The sequence below is a fragment of the Cydia amplana genome, chromosome 2, assembly GCF_948474715.1.
Source record: "Cydia amplana chromosome 2, ilCydAmpl1.1, whole genome shotgun sequence".
NCBI lineage: Eukaryota > Metazoa > Arthropoda > Insecta > Lepidoptera > Tortricidae > Cydia > Cydia amplana.
The window spans coordinates 24,497,804-24,518,817 of NC_086070.1; the positions used below are offsets into that span (position 1 = coordinate 24,497,804).

The following is a 21,014-nucleotide window of genomic DNA, read 5'->3' on the forward strand; positions in this document are numbered from 1 at the left end:
ACGTTTTCTCCACCCGTCTCGAACCTTACTTCCCTAACAGCATAACGTTCTGCTACTTCGCGTTCCATGGAACTTATTACAGTTCGATGGAAATGAGAAGTAGCCAGTTACTTCTCCAGAGTGCATAGAGTTAGTAACGCGTCAGATCGGGCAGGCTCTTCTCACGCGCTTGGCTCAATGCACGTCGTCTCAAACCTCCCCCTATAGCCCTAACGTTCTACTTCTCGTCCCATCGAGCTGATTGCAGATTAATGGAAGTGAGAAGTGGCTGGGGTGTGTAGAGTTAGCAACGCGACAGATCGGGCAGGCTCTTCTCCTTACAGTAGGCGTAGGAGGTGGGTCACGCCTTGAAGCTCGCCTTGGCTCACCGCACGTCGTCTCAAACCTCCCCCTATAGCCCTAACGTTCTACTTCTCGTTCCATCCAGCTGATTACAGATCAATGGAAATGAGAAGTAGCTGGGGTGTGTAGAGTTAGCAACGTGATAGATTTGGCAGGCTCTTCTCCTTGCAGTAGGCGTAGGAGGTGGGCCACGCCTTGAAGCCGACGCGATCGTAGATGCGCTTGGCTCACCGCGCGTCGTCTCAAACCTCCCCATATAGCCAGCCCTAACGTTCTACTTCTCGTTCCATCGAGCTGATTACAGATCAATGGAAGTGAGAAATAGCTGGAGTGTGTAGAGTTAGCAACGTGATAGATTTGGCAGGCTCTTCTCCTTGCAGTAGGCGTAGGAGGTGGACCACGCCTTGAACCTCGTCTTGGCTCACCGCACGTCGTCTCAAACCTCCCCCTATAGCCCTAACGTTCTACTTCTCGTTCCATCGAGCTGATTGCAGATGAATGGAAGTGAGAAGTAGCTGGAGTGTGTAGAGTTAGCAACGCGACAGATCTGGCAGGCTCTTCTCCTTGCAGTAGGCGTAGGAGGTGGGCCACGCCTTGAATCCGACCCGGTCGTAAATGCGCTTGGCGCACCGCACGTCGTCCGCTAGGTCCTCGTTCAGAAGATCTGCAGAAAAAAAATATGTCAATTAAACCCGACAGATTCTAAAGGTGTATTCTTGAAAAGATAAGATTTCTTTATTGTCAAAGCTGTGTTGGTACATAGGTCTTATAAATATCACAGAAGTCCAGGAGCTTGCCCATTTCGGGAGCATTTAGAGACTAAAATGTCATACGATGTTTCCTGAAATCGATCTTGTTTTAGAGATAATGTCAATTTTTGTCAGAATTTGTTTCTGTAATCTTAGTGAAATAATTGTAATCTGGGTTATTTTGCCATTTATTGAAAATCTGCCATATAAGCAGCGATATTCGAGTTAGGTTTAGATCATAATTTGAAGATTTTGGACTATAGTTACGTCATGGTGGTTTTACGGTTATTCCCGGATTCAAAATATATAATTATGCAACTATTACTGACACTTTATACATTCTTTAGGTGTATATTTTTCTCATTTTTCTTTTTTTTTCTTTCAGGTAATGGAAAAACTAGCACCATCAAATTTGCGTGAAGAAGCGAGGACTACGTTTGCTCGGAGAAACGGTCGGCTTCTCTTAAAGGGTACCGAAGACGAAACATTGACTTATATTAGTTATATTATGTACTTAGTAGGGTTTGCTCCCGGTACTGAGTTTGTATGGCGAGAACCGGGAATTCCCGGGAATTCCCGGTTCTCGCCATACAAACTCAGTACCGGGAGCAAACCCTAGTACTTAGTAAAGACGGATGTACAGGTACTACGAAGTGGGCCAGTTTGGTGCGCAAATCGCGTTTGTGCACGTGTTCGTAAGTGCGCATGTTCGCTCGGAATTATATGGACGGGCCTATCTTTATTGTTGAAATCTTTGAGGTGAGAGCACTCTTAAGCCCCAAATTTCTCTTGATAAACGCTTTAATCGATCAGATTAGCGATAACAAATGACTCGCTATTAGGTTTGTTAGCGACTGTAATTAGTACCTTCACACTTCATGTTGCAGTGCCCTCCTTTGCGGCCCTTTTTGCACCAGTCTTTGTTGTTGATCTGAAAATTAACGTGTCTCGGTTAATTATCTTTAAAAACTGACTCAATAGTGTAGCTACCACCAGTTTGGCACTGACATAAACGCTATCGAGATGATGCATCTCGCTCGTACTCACATAGGTATTAGTGCGAGCGAGATGTAGAGAAAGTAAATTACGTAGACGTCAGTTTTGACACTGTCAGTGACTCATGGTACGGACACAGATCAACAAAACCCTTCTGAAAACCAGTAAAAAAACATCTGCTTTTGATTGCTGAAACTAAAAGCAATCACTGCTTTGTCGATGAAATTTTCAATTTTGTTCATTGTTCGAGAAAAACGCTGGTAGACGGAATTAGCCACATTGACCCAGCTTACCTATAACTTTGGAAGTACGATTTTATTTTAGACTTATACCTCCATAATCTATAGTCAATAATTCTATTCTATTCGGTTTAGTTTATTTTCTATAGTGTTCATTTTGCATATAAGTTTGTGCGCGCTACGTTGTGTGAGATATTATTGCAGATGACTGTACCACACCCCTACCAAATGTGCGATGATATAATTTGAATAATTTCCAAAGTGTCCTAATATTCCAATTCCCGTAACCTTATCGAGCTCCGTCACTTGATACGGTTCAGATTTCTATTACATTACGTTGCCAGTAAAATGTAACTGACATTGTGTCTGGCTAGGGTTGTCAACTTTTAGGGAATGATAATAAATAAATAAAACTAGTAGTTCGCCCCGAACTAAGAACTCGCGTTTCGCCAAAAAGATCAATTGAAGGCAGTGCTACTTAGTGGTGAAAGGATCTAAAACCGCGTGCGATTTATTGCAAGATCTGTGGAGCCCTTAATTGATAAATTTAAATCACCATAGAGATTAAAATAAACTGTATCTGTGGCAAGCCGTAATCTTTCTTGTCAAATGTCAAATACTAATATTATGATTATTTTATTTCGTTTTTATCTTGCTAATTATTTTGAAATCTTAAATTAAAAAACAATATTATAAATATGTAAACCGAACACTTTCATTTGATACCAAACTCGACCTTACTTTCTTGCAATTAAAATGACCAGAATAGCAAGACCCCACACAAATAGCTTTTTGGCATTTTAAGCTCTTCTAGCTCAATAATCTCGTGATCGAGCCTGCTCAAAATTTAATGACTAAAATATAATGCGCTCACCTATACGTTCACCCAATTTCATTTAAATTAGAACAAATTTACTTAAGTTATTGTGCATCAAACTATCCTCTGATAGTTCAGCTTAAAAACATCGAAATGCCGGGACGTGCCCCTAGCCAGCCGTGTGTTCCAAGTTGAATGTAAGAACTTCAATTCGCTTCGCTCGCTCGTTCGATAAATAAATCTTTATTGTTTAAAACATACATGCTACATATGAAGTTGGAGCCCTGGAGACTGCGTTAGTTTACAGCCCCAGTGGTTGCCCGTATTACATAATTAGTTAGAATTTGAAAGAACACCAGAAAAGTGTTGGGTAGGTAACCTACGTCACGGTATTTTTTTACACTTCCGAAAAAAGCTAAAAAGCCGAAGCATGATAACGTTTGATATCTTAGCATTAAATTCAATGGTATGTAATACAGGTTTAATAGGTTTATGTGTGTTATTAAGGTAGCTGCCATACTCGTCATGTCCCAAATTGTATATGCGGTTATATTATAAAGTTAACGGGGTGAAACTTCGAAATCTGATTCTTGTTAATTTGTTTTTTTGTGTTATTGACAGTTGACACCCGTTTTCCGTACCGTGATACGTAAGAGAAAAAAATAGAGAAAGTAATGGGAGAGGATTCTCAAAGTTATATGTACTGTCAACAAAAATGAACTCTGGGAAATTAGTGCTTGATTAAGTAACCGAGTTCAATGTGCAACAAACACATGGAACAAAAAAAAAACATGGAACTAATAGTAATTGGCATTTACAGTATGTTTGCCCGTAATTCGGGCGATATATGATGTTTTTTTAATAAACTAAATTCGGGTCGCGGTGGTAACCCTAGCCGCGCGTTGTGTCGTTGTCGCGGCTTCGTCTGTCGACGGTGACAGCCCTAATCTAATACTGTTTTACTGACGGAAAACTTGCAACCTTGTAAAGAAACTGGGGGAAAGCAAAAGGAAAATCGGAATCGGGTCAAACGTGCATTGTGAGATTGTGACCGAAACATAATAATAGTTGGTCAAACCAATTTGTCAGTCAGTAAGAACCAGGAAAACTATACTCATCCTTTTCTTTTGGGTGCTAGTACTAGTGTAAGCAAAGATAATGTGATACTCTCTGTCTATGTTTGAAATGAGACAGTCCTTTGCCAAACTATAAATTGATTGTTATAGTTGGTCAAACCAATTTGTCAGTAAATAGGAACAAAAAAAACTATACTTATCCTTTTCTTTTGGGTGCTAGTACTAGTGTAAGACAAAGATAGTATGATTTTCTCTGACTATGTTTGAAATGAGACTATATGGTTTTTTTTTCTATAACATGGACTCAGCATGGACTCCTTTTTGAGAGACAGGGGGCCGGTTTTTTAATTTCGACCGGTCGATTTCATGTATTTCGTTAAATAATATATCCACTGCTAGGCATCTAAATTCTACTAATAGAATTGAAATCGAGTGGTCAATATCACTAGATTCCCAATTTCTATGGCTCGTATTTCAAAAATTATCATTTGCCGTTTTCCACCGAATTTCGAGTGGCGAAATCGAGCGATCGAAATTCAAAAATCGGCCCCCTGCCCTGGCCGCGTAGCCAACGTGCCAATCGCTAACGCTCCGTAGCGATCGAAACGCAACTGTCACTGTCGCACTAATATGGAAGAGTGATAGAGAGACACAAAGCGATTCGTTATCGAAGCGATAGCGATTGTCAGCTTGGCTAGGCCGGCAGGTCAGTGGTCAGTTGTAGCTCAAAACCGGGACAAGTTAATAAATAATAAATAGCATTTGTGTAATGAACTGACGTAAGTATTAAAACTAGTTTTGTATATATCATAGAAAATACATAGATTAAATAATAATTACCAGTTGTCTTATTATATAACTGCTGTATAAATATTATTTATTACGTAAAAACAAGCTCATACTTTAGCGGTTAATTTCATGTTTTGTACTGAAATAAGAAATAAATGAAAACGGCTCATAATTGATCATAATGACATATAGGTTATTTTTTGTACGTCTGCAAGTAGAAAATAGTTTTAATTTTATAAAGAGAAGTAACAAGATAAGACCTAACCAAGTTCATATAATAAACGAAAGAAACCTCTTCCTGTGCTTTAAGTTAGAAAAAGTTCTTAGCGCTCAGACGAAGCTGCAGTTGTTTTACGACCATTCTCAGAACTAAAGCTTCGACATACCTAATGACTAAAGTCTAAAGAAAAGACAAAAAACCGACCAAGTGCGAGTCGGACTCGTGCACGAAGGGGTCCGTACCACTACGCAAAAAACGGCAAAAAAATCACGTTTGTTGTATGGGAGCCCCATTTAAATATTTATTTTATTTTGTTAGTATTTGTTGTTAAACGTAGCGGCAACAGAAATACATCATCTGTGAAAATTTCAAGTGTCTAGCTATCACGGTTCATGAGTTACAGCCTGGTGACAGACAGACGGACAGACGGACCCTTTGGGTACGGAACCCTAAAAACAACCTTTTGCTTAAAACTTTTAAATGCCATCATTTAATGCCATCATAATAATGGCCATCCACTACTATATTTACTTTCTACTATTACTACCTACTATTTTCATAAAAAAATGTCGCATTCAGAGAGCAAATGCGAATGAAAATACTTACTCCCAAATACTTTATGTATACGTATGCTTTTTACCTCTAATGTTACGTCACCCGTCCTAATACTAGTACTAATTACACCTACAATGAAATTTTACTCATTATTTAATTGAACAGTTTGCTTTTGTTTTATTTCGTTCGATTTTAAAATAAAATAAATTCAATCAAAGGTAAAAACCAATTGACTGTCAATTTTTCTTGTATTGTGGGCCGCTCTAAAAAGGATCATGTGACGTCATTGTCAATGCAATTATAATTATAAATGCTCTAGTAGGTATTTATTATTTTCCCAATGCAATAAAAACGCATCCATAGGTAAAGCGCGCGTGATTTCATGAATTCCATTACAAACGCGGTACGGTCAGCAAAAAATGATGGCCGCTCATTAAATGCGGCAAGTATTAATCGTCGGCCGCCACGCATTATTGCTGGCCAAGGGGATAAGGTCGCAACTAGAATTTCCAGTAATTATAGTGTTCAAATAAAACTTTGATTTAAAGTTCACAATGGAAGTCTAAGGAATTAAGAAAAGAAAGCTATCTGACTTTCAAACCCTGAAGGAAATTATGATTAGTAAGTAGGTTTAAAAAAAAATAAGTCTGTGAAAATCTTACAGAAGCTGACCTAGTCACAGTAAGCTCAACAAGGCTTGTTTTGTGGGTACTAAACTATGTAATATAATATTGATGTACCTATATACATTTTATACATAATACATATTCATAGGATTCACATCCGGTAACTCCTGCTTCAAACGTAGGTACACTACCGACTAGGCTAGAAGGCGGTTATATTTATGTCAAAATATAGGCTTGGCTGTAATAAATAGACTTCTTCATGATGCTTCCATTTAAAAAAAACTAATGATGCTTATGTATTGTATGTATTGTATTGTCTTTCATTTGTTTGACAGGATTCAAGCTCAAGGCAGATTTTCAAAGAAACATACGGACTACGCAGCTAAAGTAAGGACACTAAGCATAAAGAATTTCGTTCATTAACCCGCCTGTTTCTATCCCTATCGCACGCTCCAAATTATATTACTGTCCTGCCCATGATGCCGGCGGTCAAAGCCCCTGTACGAGCGGGACAGCAATATAATTATGCGCGTGCAATAGAGACAGGAACAGGCGAGGCGGTCGAGCTTCGTGCTTAGCGTTCATACTTTACCATTCGCTATCATGTTGGTCAGCTACAAAGTATAGTTAGATAGGATTCCAACTCTCCAATATATTGGTCCAATTGTGCATTATATCTCACTCTTTCATTACGGAACATGTGAGACGTAATACACTTTAGACCAAGTTATTGGATAGATGGAATACCACCCTTAGATACACCTCACCAGTATAAAAACGTTACTATTTACCGTGTCAGAAAAATATGTCCCGCTGGTGATTATAGTGACGCACCTGCCAACATAATTAAACAGGGTCCAAATCGCTTTGTCAACATGCACGGCTAAAGGCGAGTCAATTTCACAAAAACACAGTTTCAATTTTTTTCAACACGCCCGTGATGAAAATGCAAATTTCGTCGGTTTTGTATTTAGTCAGCAAACAGGTTTTTAATTAATTCGCTCATATTTGAGCGTCACGCTGATGACATTGGCAATTGCGTAGTGTTGTAGCAACATTGCGGGAAAATGTTTATTTATTTATTTACCAACTTTACATTGACAGTTCAACCAAACATGCAAGTCATGGGTTACAAATTACTTACGAGTATATGTACTTAAAACTAATTATAATAAGCTTATCACTAAAATTAATAGTTTAGGACGGTGGCAAACAAGCGTACAGCGAACCTGATATGGTACTGCACAGCTTTAAGAATTAAATCATCAAAATTCAAGAATGCAATCCAAGTTACGCTCTCATTTAAAACGAAATTCTGAAGTTGAATTTACATACAAAGCTTGTGCTCGCTCTATTTTCTTTCTAATATATTTTTTCGCAACGAAAACTAGTACCACTTACCAGATATGTTACTTACGTAAATTTTCATGCCAAGTTTCATATAAGATTTAAGCATATTATAGTTTTATAATGAGGGCGTAACTTTTATTGCATGAGAGCGGCATTTGGCGGCGGGTTTGTATGCCTGTGCTTTCAGCATTGCCCCGCCCCGCCAAGCGCAGAGGTGTGGGCTAAATGGTGCTCCCCGACACCTCTAAGCTCGTTGCCAGTACCCATTTAGAAAGTTTTATAAATAACTAGCGACCCGCCCCGGCTTCGCACGGATTAAAAAATTATATATAAACCTTCCTCTTAAATCACTCTATCTTTAAAAAAAAACCGCATCAAAATCCGTTGCGTAGTTTTAAAGATCCAAGCATACATAGGGACAGACAGACAGCGGGAAGCGACTTTGTTTTATACAATGTAATGATTTTATCAACATTTCCATTAAGCATTACACTGGCAACATTAGCGGCAATTTTTGGGAATATTGTTCCCCACAATATTGGCAACGTCACATCACTAATTAAATTGCGTCACACGACGTTACGTTGCACGTTGCAATTTGCAGTTATTTGTTTTGAGAGAAATAGGGAACTGCGTCGTACCTAGCTGATTTGTTTTCTGGGAAAACTACGTATTTGATCATTATTTTTATATGCGTCTAGCCCTAGCCGAGTTACTGGCACCGGTATTTTCTCGGGGCTGTGGTATAGGGTTAGAATAAGAACCGGTGGCAGATTTTTCATAACTGCATTGTAACATGTATGCCTAAATTGAAGAATAAAGAAATTCACCTTCACTTTTAAGTGTGTCTTTTTGTTTGAAACTAGTCTTCGCCCGTGACTTGGGCCCGTTTAGTATTAGTAAACTTGTAATTTTGAACCCTCATTCCATCCTTTTAAGCAGTAATTTCTTCATGGGATAAAGAATGGGACGCTCATTTCTTGAAGGTTTGAATCGGTCCCGGTCTTATCTGTCCAGAAATACTGCAAGCAACAGCGAATGCCTTTGCAAATAATAATTAAAAGAAATCTCAAAGTATTTCTAGGGCCACACAAGCGACTCCCGAGCTTCGGCGTCTATAGTCAACTCTATGACTGCTGCTCGACGCAACTGCGCAGCGACGCCATATCGCATTTTCCATAGCGCTGACTAGCAGTCGACGCTGAAAAGACGCTAGTGTGGGGTGTCCCTTATCCATTTAAAACTCCAATTAAATCACATTTGCGAAGGACGCGGAAAAAAACATTTAATTTAGTAGAATGTTCAATCGCAAGTAATTGCCGTAATGTTGCTCTTCATGGGTCCCAGGGGTCACATCGCTGGGCTGAATGAAGAGTTAGTGCTTGCTATCTATGTAAAATACATATTAAGCAGTACCCGTTGCTTAACATTGACTGACTGATGCACAGTTTAAACCGTTGAAGGTAGGAGTTGGAAATAAATTAAATCACATATTTTTCCAAGGTTCTATATTAAAAGGGGATTTTTTTGAAAATCGCGTCCTAGCAGGGTAGAAATGAGGTACAAAATATGCGCGTTTCTTATCTGCACATTCCTTTTTTTGAACAACCCCATAACCGTAGGCCCTATGTAGTTATTCTATAGATAGGTAAATAATTATACTCGCACTAAATAATACCGTAGTAATCCTGGCGCGGCATCAACTACCTACGTCGGTTTTGATACAAAACAGTATCCTTACCACGAGTTGGACACTGGTATATTCGCTAGCGACTGCGTAAACTAACTCACAATGCATCTCCCTCGTACTGACACTGGTGCAAGCGAGATGCAGTGCGTTTGAGTTGCCTAAAACTAATAGCGAGGGTACTGGACTTTAGTTTATAGTTTTACGGCAAATAATTAGATTCGCACTAAATAATACCGTAGTAATAGTTAATAGTAATCCTGACGTTATTAATAAGCCCAATCCATCAACTGCGCCTGTTGTGTTACAAACCAGTTGTTGTCATTAATCCGGATAAATGCAGTATCTAGCCTTATTCAGCCGCAGTTAGTTTTAATCTCGTAATTAGTCGAGTGTTCTGATTGGTGGCACGAGCGAGGGTGATTTGGATTAAATATGCGTTTATTAGCACAATAATACAAAAAAAAACATGAAATTTTGACTTTCTTTTTATAGAACAGATACTGCAAGCAGTTACTGAAAACACTGTTGATTCCTAATTGTTATTTGTTGTTGTTATTTGTTGTGACTGTTGGTTCCTAATTGTATTATGTCAACATCTTTGTACACAGTTATACAATAAATAATATCTTATCTTATCTTATCTTAACAAAACTCCGACTTGACACTTCGGTGCCGTTAACCCATTCGTCTCTAATCACGACACGTTGTCGTTTTGCCTCTACGAAGCATTTTCGCTACGTCGCGCTACGACCATAGCTCAGCGGTGAATGTGTTAAGATAGAACATTCTTACGCTAGATGTCGCTATGCACCTCCCTGGTGTGTAAACAAAAGACACGTAAATAAAGTGGTCCAACTATCAATTTGGCAAGCGGCTGGAACGATTGGGAATTTAACAGCGCAAATTATGAGCTTCGGTTATTTAACACGGATTTGTTTCATAAACGCACTGCAAGCATCATTAGTTAATTCTCATTTTATCCCTCTTTTACGCATATATTTATATATATACAAGGTGTCCCAAGAAGTAGTGATATACTGAAGCTGGGAGGTAGAGGACCTAGAGGGCTATCTGAATCACCCCCATGTATGTTCCGCGATTTTTCGTATTTTCGGAGTTATGATTTTTTTAAATTTTTCACCTATCGCCGAGTACGATGAGATTTTTATTTATGGTGACGTGAATTATTGCGGTAAATGCTTGATTTTTTTGTGTGCTAAGCTGATAGATAGGCCAATTCAGTATGGTAACATTTACTATCGTTAGATCTTTGAATGGAATTAAAAAAAAATTTAATGCCAAGAAAGATAAAATTACCCAGTATGTTCACAACTTCAAGGGCGCTTAAAAAATAAAACATACTGGGTAATTTTATCTTTCTTGGCATTAATTTTTTTTACGAAAAATCGCGGAACATAAATGGGGGTGGTTCAGATAGCCCTCTAGGTCCTCTACCTCCCAGCTTCAGTATATCACTACTTCTTGGGACACCTTGTATATGTCAAAATTACGGATAGACCGACAAACAGACTTATGAACAAGAGGGGAGAATTTGTACAGTCAGCAGCAGAAGTTGCCAAGCGGGTGAGGTGTTCTAAATTACCTAGACGCGCTCTTATTATCTTAATAATAAAGTCGCGTCAAGATCATTTTGAACACTTCGCCCGCAACTAGTGCTGCTGACTGTACATAGAAATCGCGCCACGCTCATCGTCCTCTGGTTTTAAAACTATATCTTCTATTATTTGCAGATTTCTTTATTGAGATTAGTTCAATCATCTATATTGTATGAACAGATGTAGTGCATAATCATTTAATTTTCCATAGTATATTCAGGGAAACTTTCGTTCGTACGTATCTTACTATTTCAGTCAGTCTCGGTACAAAAAGTACTGACATTGAACAAGCATGCCAAATACAAACGTTTATGAGAAAATACGTTGGAAAACAATTATGCACTACATCTGTATTGATACATTATTTAGAATGATATTTATTCCGGCACTCCCAAAGCTTATATATCGCAATTGGCATTATGCACGAATCACGTCCGCTCTCAATTGCACGGCGGATGGCGCGTATTAGGTGCATCAGTTCGTGTCGAATCGGGGCCGTGCAACGACCCTTGTGACTGGTAACTTCCTACTCTCCCATACTTATTATTGACAGTTAGCCGCCCAAAGGCCTAAGATAAGGTCTCCCTTTCCATTTTTATTCGAGTATTATTTATATTTGACATATTTGACAAGTTTTGATATCTGTGCCGCTAGAGCAGTGGTTCCTAACCTGGGGGTAATTACCCCCGTGGGGGTAAAACTGGTATTTTACGGGGGTAAAAAGCTAACCTAATATAACAATACAACAAACGTAGGTACACGTTTTATTTTTTTATTACCATTATTTTTTTATTAATTAGGGAGGAGGGGTAAAATCAGGTTCCCTAGTTAGTCATAGGGGTGACCGGACTGAAAAGGTTAGGAACCACTGCGCTAGAGGTTATGGGGGGCACCGCCCCATACATTCCACGACTTCTCTTTCTGAACAGACGGTAACGCAAAATTGTAGTTTTTATATTTAATTTTTACACGTTTTAATCAAGGGAAAATGCCATGAAAACTCACACGGAAACTATATTTGCAAGGGCAGGCACCAACTAAAACCTTAAGGTTAAAGTTGGCTCGATAAAAAAAAACGAAAACGTGTATAAATTTAATTAATTTTCAATTTTCTATATCGTTACCCTGCATACCATAGCATCATAATTTGCGTTTCCTTATAGTACTAGAAAAGAAAACTAGTAGTAGAAAAGAGCCTACTTCCATCTTAAAGGCTGTAACTTACAACCCCTTGCTTACCACTAGCCGATTCGTCTACTCGTCTGTCTCTTATATCATAAAAAATAATAGATAAAACCTGCTTATTCACACACACTAAAAATCTTGTCAAATCATGTAGTAAATGTGTGAAACTTTTTACCAGAAACTGTTGTTAGTGCGCCGTCGGTAAACTTTTTCAAATATAAACTGGATAGGTACGTAAAATATATCGTAAATATGGATAGCAGTGGATAGAATTACGGGTTTAAATCACAAACTCATCGGTTTAATAAACAAGGTGTTACGTGCAGATTTACTCTGGTTAATTTAGATGGAAATGGGTCAATGCAGTGACCGCATACTAGATTTGGTCAGCTTAGCACCGAATAAACAAGTCCTGTAGGGCTATGATGGTCGACTGTATAAATGATATAGTTGTATAAATGATGATAAAACTGACATTTTATCCAGTTTTTATTGATTTGTCGTCTTTTCCACTTTTGACAGCGATAGTCGTTAAACGATTAACTGCAGAACATGCTCGTTGGATAATATGTCATTTGTCTACTTTTCCAACTTAAACTTAGTTGATAAGTGGATAAGTTAAATGATATAAAAGACACTTGTCTAGATTTATACATTTTTATAACATTCATACCGTTTTGTCCACTTTGACAGCGATAGACGGTAAATGGCTACGTTTGTTGGATAATTAGACATATAGTCGATTTTTGACGGCTAGCCTTTGATTAATTTATCGTAGTGCTCACTGGGCACGACAAGGTGCTCTCATGATATAGAAGTGGTGAAAAATACAATTTTTAGGGTTCACTCGTGCGTCTGCCTGTCCGTCTGTCACAGCCTATTTTCACGGAAACGACTAGACCAATTAAGTTGAAATTTAGTACACATATGTAAATTAGTGACCCATCACCCAAAGACGGACATGGCTTCCTCGCGTTGTCCCGGAATTTGCCACGGCTCATGGGAGCCTGGGGCAGCTTGGCAGCTAATCCCAGGAACTGGCGTGGGCACTAGTTTTTACGAAAGCGACTGTCATCTGACCTTCCAACCCAGAGGGTAAACTAGGCCAGTATTGGGATTAGTCCGGTTTCCTCACGATGTTTTCCTTCTCCGAAAAGGGACTGGTAAATATCAAATGATATTTCGTGCATAAGTTCTGAAAAACTTATTGGTACGAGCCGGGGTTTGAACCCGCGACCTCTGGATTGCAAGTTGCATGCTCTTACCGCTAGACCACCAGCGATTTTTTAAGTACAATAAATAGGTTAGAAGTTATTTAAGAAAATAGCCAAAAAATTACCCCCTCTCCCCACTTTTATCTCCGAAATTACTGGGTCTAAAATTTTGGACTCGCACTTGGCCGGTATAGTTTTTTTTTTCCAAATATAATATTATTTGAACTCCATTTGTATTCATATAAGAATATCATTACATTATTTGTAGGGATGGCAAAGATATCATTTCTTCTTGGCAGCTGCTGCCATGGAAGAAAAGCATCAACAAAGAAAAATTCAACGACGTGCCATAAGGGATACATGGAACCCTTTGGATATGCCCAACGAGGAGTTTCGGCACATATATAGAGTGCTCAAAGACTTGGCACTCTATGTGTGTGCCGAACTAGACGCCGACCTCAAACTCAACATGGCGACGGATTGCCGGCACATCTTAAAGTACTTAATTAAAGATATAATGTTGCACTGAGGACGTCACTTTCTGAGAACGCCACTTTCTGAGGACGTCACATTCGGAGTTCGTCACTTTTTTAGCATAGGTACGATTTAACAGTATAAAATACCAGCACGAAAGATGTATGTAATGCCAGCAACCAGATTATCTGTTCGACATACGGTCGCTTTTATATCCTACATACCAACACCAATCTCTGTTTGCCTTACGCCTGACTGGTAGAGAATTCCATTTGGCAAAACGTCCTATGTTTCGTGCAATAAAGTGAAAATAGAGAGATTAATAATAATAAAAAAACAATCTAATTATGTTTAAATCAGAGTATTTAATTCAGAATACTTAAAAACTACAAGCACCAAAACATTTAGCCACAGATTGGAGTTAGGCCGGAAACAGCTTCGATTCCATACACATAAGGGCGCGTGTACACGGTGCCGCCTCCGCGCCGCCGCCGCACCTTCGCGCTATGTACACGAGACGCGTAAAACCCGCGGCGGCGGACTATACTTGTCTCGTGTACATAGCGCGAAGGTGCAGCGGCGGCGCAGTGGCGGCGCGGCAGCGGGCTTTACGCGTCTCGTGTAAATAGCGCGAAGGTGCGGCGGCGGCGCGGCAGCGGCGCGGAGGCGGCACCGTGTACACGCGCCCTAAATGTTTCGCACAGTAGAAACTATGATTTTATCATACGCCGCTGTGATTAGCTCGTGAAGGTATCACGGCAAGCTCGCTGACACCAGTTGTAGGTCATTGCAACATATTTACATTTAAACGGACTGTCGCTCCTTTTGTGACAACATATTCTTCAGCATACCGCGTCTTCTGTCATGTCTCCATAAACTCTAACGTCTTTTTTATCTGCGTATAAAATCAGCTCTTGCAGTTTTTTTTTTCAGACAATATTTCCTCTCGTGTCACATGTGGAGAATAGGCGTCCAAGGATTTTTTCTTCATAGCGTTGCCGAATTTCAGAATATATGTTCAGCCATCAATCACTTCTGCGTATGGAGTGATCCATAAGGTGAGTTCGACTAAGATCGGACACCGGGTAAGATCGTATGATTCACCTGTTCGTTAGGCGCGTCTTGCGTCTTGCGTTAAGTGCGTCCTGAAGGGGGGTGCGGCACAAAACAGCGCATTGCATCACCTTGCCAGCATTAAAAAAAAGCCCCGCAACAGGCAGAAATTTGAATCATACGATCTTACCCGGCGTCCGATCTTAGTCGAACTCACCTTACTCTCATAGTTCTCATGTTCTGCATATATTTAATGCAATTTATTTGTTTGTTTTCTTCCTATAGGTATATGTTACGCAATGAATTTTTAAATTAATATTACATTGTACTTTTAGCCTGACTGACAATGAAAATCTATCATGTCGCCGATTTGACATCGCTGATTTTTTTTTCTATAGATGGTCAACCAAACCTTGTCAGTAGAAAAAGGCGCGAAATTAAAATTTTCTATGGGACGATATCCCTTCGCGCCTACATTTTTCAAATTTGCCGCCTTTTTCCTCTGACAAGATCTGGTTGACCAAGTATATTTAAAATGCGAAACTACAAATAGGTTATATCGTTTGTCAAAAGACTGTCTCATTTCAAACATAGACAGAGAGAGTCATATCTTTGTCTTACACTAGTACTAGCACCCAAAAGAAAAGGATGAGTATAGTTTGTATTGTTCTTATTTAATGACAAATTGGTTTGACCAACTATACTTACAAGAATGCACTTCGTTTTTCGGGTAAAATCGGACGTAATCGCGTAATAGAAAATGACAGCGTCGTACTAATTTAGTTGCAATCCATCACTCAAACTATACAGGATGGTCTATACCACAACGTTCAAATTTTTTTTTAGTTTCCTCATATCGTGGGCTATTAGGCGATTCTCAGAGATGACGTTCGGTGCCTGACTTCGGTGCCGAATTTTATTTTTTACTTCTTTGATACACAACTTTATTTCCTAAAATCTAGCCTTAATATAAAAAAATATTGGTAGTAGCCCACGTAGTGATAAAATAAAAACAAATGTTGGACATCGAGGTTTGTACCACCCTGTATAGAGTAGTTAATAGAGTCAGACCGAGAAAAGTCTGCAGCGATTTTGATAGCCCACGCAGTGCAAGCGTCATTTTAAACGTCAAACTTCTATGAATTTATGACGGGTAAATATAGCTGGTCAACCAAATCTTGTCAGTAAAAAAAGGCGCAAAATTCAAATTTTCTATGGAACGATATCCCTTCGCGCCTACATTTTTCAAATTTGCCGCCTTTTTCTACTGTCAAGATCTGGTTGCCCAAGTATAACACCTGCACTGCGTGGGCTATCAATATCGCTGCAGACTTTACGAGTAGCAAGGACCTAGGACCGCCTTAGATTGCGATGGACAGTCTTTGCATCAGGAAAAATCCGGAGCGAGGGTCAAGGCCCCTTTCAAACAGGCGAGGTCCCAGCTCCCGGAGCATCCCGAAGTCTCGACACCGAGGGAGACGAATAAATACCCGCTCAGCGCCGAGTATTTATCTTTTTAGGGTTTCAGGAAAAACGGGACCCTATTACTAAGACTCCGCTGTCCGTCGGTCTGTCTGTCTATTTAGATGATATATTTCTGTTGCCAACAACAAATAATAAGTACTAACAACAAAATAAAATAAATATTTAAGTGGAGCTCCCATACAACAAACGTGATTTTGTTGCCGTTTTTTGCGTACCTAATGGTACGGAATCCTTCGTGCGCGAGTCCGACTCGCACTTGGCCGGTTTTTAAGAGACGCCGCATGCTCAGCAGCCGCTCCTGCCGACCGCATTGTACGACTAAGATGCGGGGCGGCAAAAGTACTGACGCACGTGGCGTCCCACAGTAAGCACTTACCTCTTTCCCACGGCACCAGGGTCTAGCCGTCAGGCCTTATGCCGTCCGATCGGCTAAAGCCTGGCGGCTCAAGCATACATGGGATATTAGGTAACTCTGACAATAAGGCTCTCCTAACGATGTCATTAAGAACATGGTGCCGTGGGAACCTCCCAGCGCAACGGCAGCAGCTCAAGACATGGTGGCCGTTGCTCCCCACAGTGGAACCGTAGATGCATTGGTGGGGTTGGCATACCCATGGCAACCTATTAGGCGGAGAGCAACGGCCACATGCATCGAGCAGTTGTCTTAGTAAGGTGGCTAAGTTTGGGGAGGGCCTACAATTTAGTTGATTTTGACAGATGGTTTGACGTATAAAATTCACCGTATTTGAGGTTAATAAGGTCTACTGTCCTTAAAATTTTGTATGAATTTACAAGCAAATATGAGCCTTCGTTAATTAAGTATTGCAGCCGGTTCTACCTTAATTCGATAATGTAGCTTATTTCAAAGACTATAAACTCTAAGTACTTAGAAATAAAGCTTCAAAAGCTTTAACCGTGGATAACTCTTAACTATCAACGTCACATGTGGATAAGTGGTGATAGGATGTCATTCATTAAAATACGCTTTAAGTAAACTTGTTTAGAATTGATTTTTCAAAAGCTCAAACCACGGATGATTTTTATCAGTCAATGGCAAAAGTAGATAAGTGGTGGAATGTGATTAAGTAATCTATTCTTTAAAATAGGCCTTAAGTCATCGAAATTAAAATTGATTTTTCAAACGCTCAAATCATGTCACGCTATCGTTAGTCACTTGTACTTTATCCTCGCGTCTTTTTATCAAATTTAATCACTTATCAGGTATTTCACATGTCACGCAATAAATGATTAATGATTTGGTGATAAAGCATCATAGCCCTCCTGTTTTAGTTACTAAAATAAAACGTAATTTGTCGCTAATATTGTTGTGCCTATTGACGGTATATCTCAGGAATGGCCTTCGGCATTCAGCCACGATTGTGTGTGTGTAAAATATTTCAAACGGTTATTAAATTAATCAAATTAAATATTTTTAAACATAAACAAAAATATTAAATCGTCGACGTCGTAAATTGTAATCGCCAGTAGTTTAAAAGTAAAACTTCATTATACCTTGACGTTAAACAAAGTATTTTACTTATAACCTCGTTGGTTCGTATGAATTAGTGACATAATTAAAAATATTTATTAATTTCACATATTTCTCCCTTTTTTTCCACAATCCATATCTCCTGCGGGAACAATTAATATAGGCCTTTGTCCTTCAGTGCATGAAATAAGATCTTTTTCGACCAAGTGTGATGAAAATGAATATTCTTGAGCAACGGTACCTAATTACGTACGAGTTACGATCAGGCGACTCGTCTGCTCGTGTGCCTACATCATAAAAAAAATCGCAAGCATAAATTTCGAGTTCAAAGCGTAAGGAACCAAAGGGAAAACTGAATAGTATCTAGTTAACACGCAGTCATATCGCGCTCACTATCAAAGTGGGCAAGGATAGGCCGAAATGAAGCCGGGCTGCGCATTATGGGCCGTTCATTATAATGGATAAACGGATAACGATAACGCGTTACGTTAGTTAAACCGGTTAGTTATAGTCTGGTTTAAGTACGATCAGGCGTGGCTCACTCCGCGATTTCGTCGCGTCGCTACAAGTACCTACAAGTATATGCGGCCCACACCAATTTTGGTGTCTAGCCGTAAGTAGTTGCCGCACTCCGCTACCAAATGGACACCTGCTCGCGCTTGCGCCACCTAGTGGTCATATCTGTCGTATTAGACGGGTTTTGTTAGAGAGTGAATCTTCTGTACCTAGTAGATATGAGCGCCGATAGGCATTTAGCCGGCGGCGGCGCGCCGGTCTAAATTGGTCGGCGGCGGCGGCGAATCGGCGGCGTGGCCTTGAAACACCTTCGATTAATGAAAAAAGTATTCAAACCAAAATTTTACCGAAAAAACATGTTTTTAGTGTAAGAAAGTTATGAATTAAATGCATTTTTTATTTTCAAGGATAATTTATTGAAAAAAATTGATATCGTATAAACTGTGGATAGAGATGGGTCGTGGGTATTTACCCAATTTACCCACCCAGGTAAATACCCGGTAAATACCCATCTACCCGGTATTTACCCGTATCTACCCAAATGGACGGGTAGATTCATTTCTTATTGCACATGTCGAGTTGTGTTAAAGTGGAGATATAAACCGAGTTAATGGTTGTAATTAATGTGTGTCATTTAAAATGAAAAGGTTTAGTGTAACCTGCAGTTGTAACTAAGGATTTTTAGTACGCTTTTGATAAATATTTAAAAAAGACCGTCATAAGAGTATTTTTTTTAGAGTTTAGTAAATTATCATACTTATACATTGATAATACACATTCGAACTTCAGTCGGCGGGGGGTGTGGTTGGGGGGAGGGGGGGTAAAAGTGAACTTTTTCATATTTCTTGGAATCTGTCATTAATATCGAAAAGTGTTGTATGTACAAACTAAAGTACACAGAATTTCCTACAAAAAAGGTTATATACATTTTTGTCCTAAAACTAACTGTATTTGACTTATGAGCTTCACAAGTTGTGACACTGCACAATTTTTTTTTCTTATCATTTATAAGTAGTCTTTATTTTCATCTTTCTAATGTATATTAAAAGCGTTATAAAACATTTCCGGAAGTCAGGGAATGATTTTACACGATATTCATAATTTGACTTATATGTTAAAATCGAACTTCACCTCATAGCAACCTTTCCGTAATTAGTTTGAACATACATTTTATGTACATTATAAAAAAATTACTTAAATTAATCTTATTTATACTCACATACCATTAAACACATCAAATTTAGAAGAAAAACGAAAATACCCGCGTATTTACCCGCGGGAAGGTAAATATCGGGTATATACCGGGTAAATACCCGCTCTCGGGTATTTACCCGGGTAATCCAAAGATGTGGGTTCGAGTCTCACGTTAGCCAGAGTTGATCACAGTTAATTTTTTCATTGTGATTGACATATGTCTAGTTCATATACAATCTATAAATTGTAATGTGGAACTTTCCACAATAAAAATGGAAGGAAATCAGTATGTTTATTACAAGCATATTGATGTTAAAATTGATATTAAATAATTTAGTTTCCCCAAGACTAGTAGCGCGGTTACTAGACAGATAAGTTTGCATTTTCCTTCGATATTTTTGAATTATATGGGCCTAAAATACCTTTAGAATGCCTATAAACTATTGAAAGCGGCGCCGTTAATGATCTAAACTCGATTAAAAATATATTATCTGATTCTGAAAGTAGTAGTAACTACCAAGGTCACGCCGATGCCACGCCGATAGCGCAGCGTCGGCGGCGGCGGCGCGCCGGCGCGGCGCTCATATCTAGTACCTAGTACTATTATTTATTCTGTGGTACGATTCCCACCAAACGGGCGGAGTCGGAGCGCATTTCATATTTGTATGACCGCAAGCCCGTCGGCTGCTCGCGGACGTGTACGGCTCCGGTCGGATTCCATCGCTTCTGTCATAGGTACATAATGTATAGGCACATTTTTACACGTACATTCATACACGTTTAATTATGGACAGGCAATGAAAACATTCACATGAAAATCTAAACCTTTATCCTTCCTTCTAATTTCCTGGCTTTTCCTCTTAATGTATTGTTATCGATACTTGTTAGTCTTATTCCTTGGATCAGCCAGAAAGTTTTTGGAACGGACTAATTGGGAACCTCCACCCAATTACAAATGGTGCGCGTCGAAGCGGTCTTTGATCGCATTTACGAGGGTAAGAGCGCTTTCACAGCAGTCGGATGACCTTTGGAGTAAAACAGCTGCTAGAAAATTCTATATGTCATCAAGTCTTCGAGAAACGAGGAAGGGAGACGGCATTCGTACTATTTCCCCTCTGCCTCTGCTAAAGGATGACTCGCGCTACACCGGGCCGTAGCCGGGCCGGAGCTTCCGGCGCTTCGTTTTCTATGGAAAGCACCACGTGATCACCGATCAGCCGTCATAGAAAATGACATGGCGGACGCCTCGGCCCGGGCACGGCCCGGTCTAGCGTGAGTCATAAGGTACCTATGGCGGTGCGTGTTGTGAGTCAGTCACAACTTGTGACTCGTCCGTACA

General features: G+C 39.5%; 1 protein-coding gene across 1 annotated transcript in view; it reads right to left on the reverse strand.

The window, feature by feature from the left end:
• Positions 1-815: 815 nt before the first annotated feature.
• LOC134661214 (lysozyme) overlaps positions 816-21,014 on the reverse strand; it is a 40,064-nt gene continuing 19,865 nt past the window's right edge. Inside the window, exons 3-4 of the mRNA XM_063517188.1 lie at positions 1,959-2,022; positions 816-1,006 (exon numbers count right to left, since the gene is read on the reverse strand). Of these exons, the coding sequence (XP_063373258.1) occupies positions 873-1,006; positions 1,959-2,022 (198 nt within the window). The 3' untranslated portion in view covers positions 816-872. The remainder of the gene's footprint in view (positions 1,007-1,958; positions 2,023-21,014) is intronic.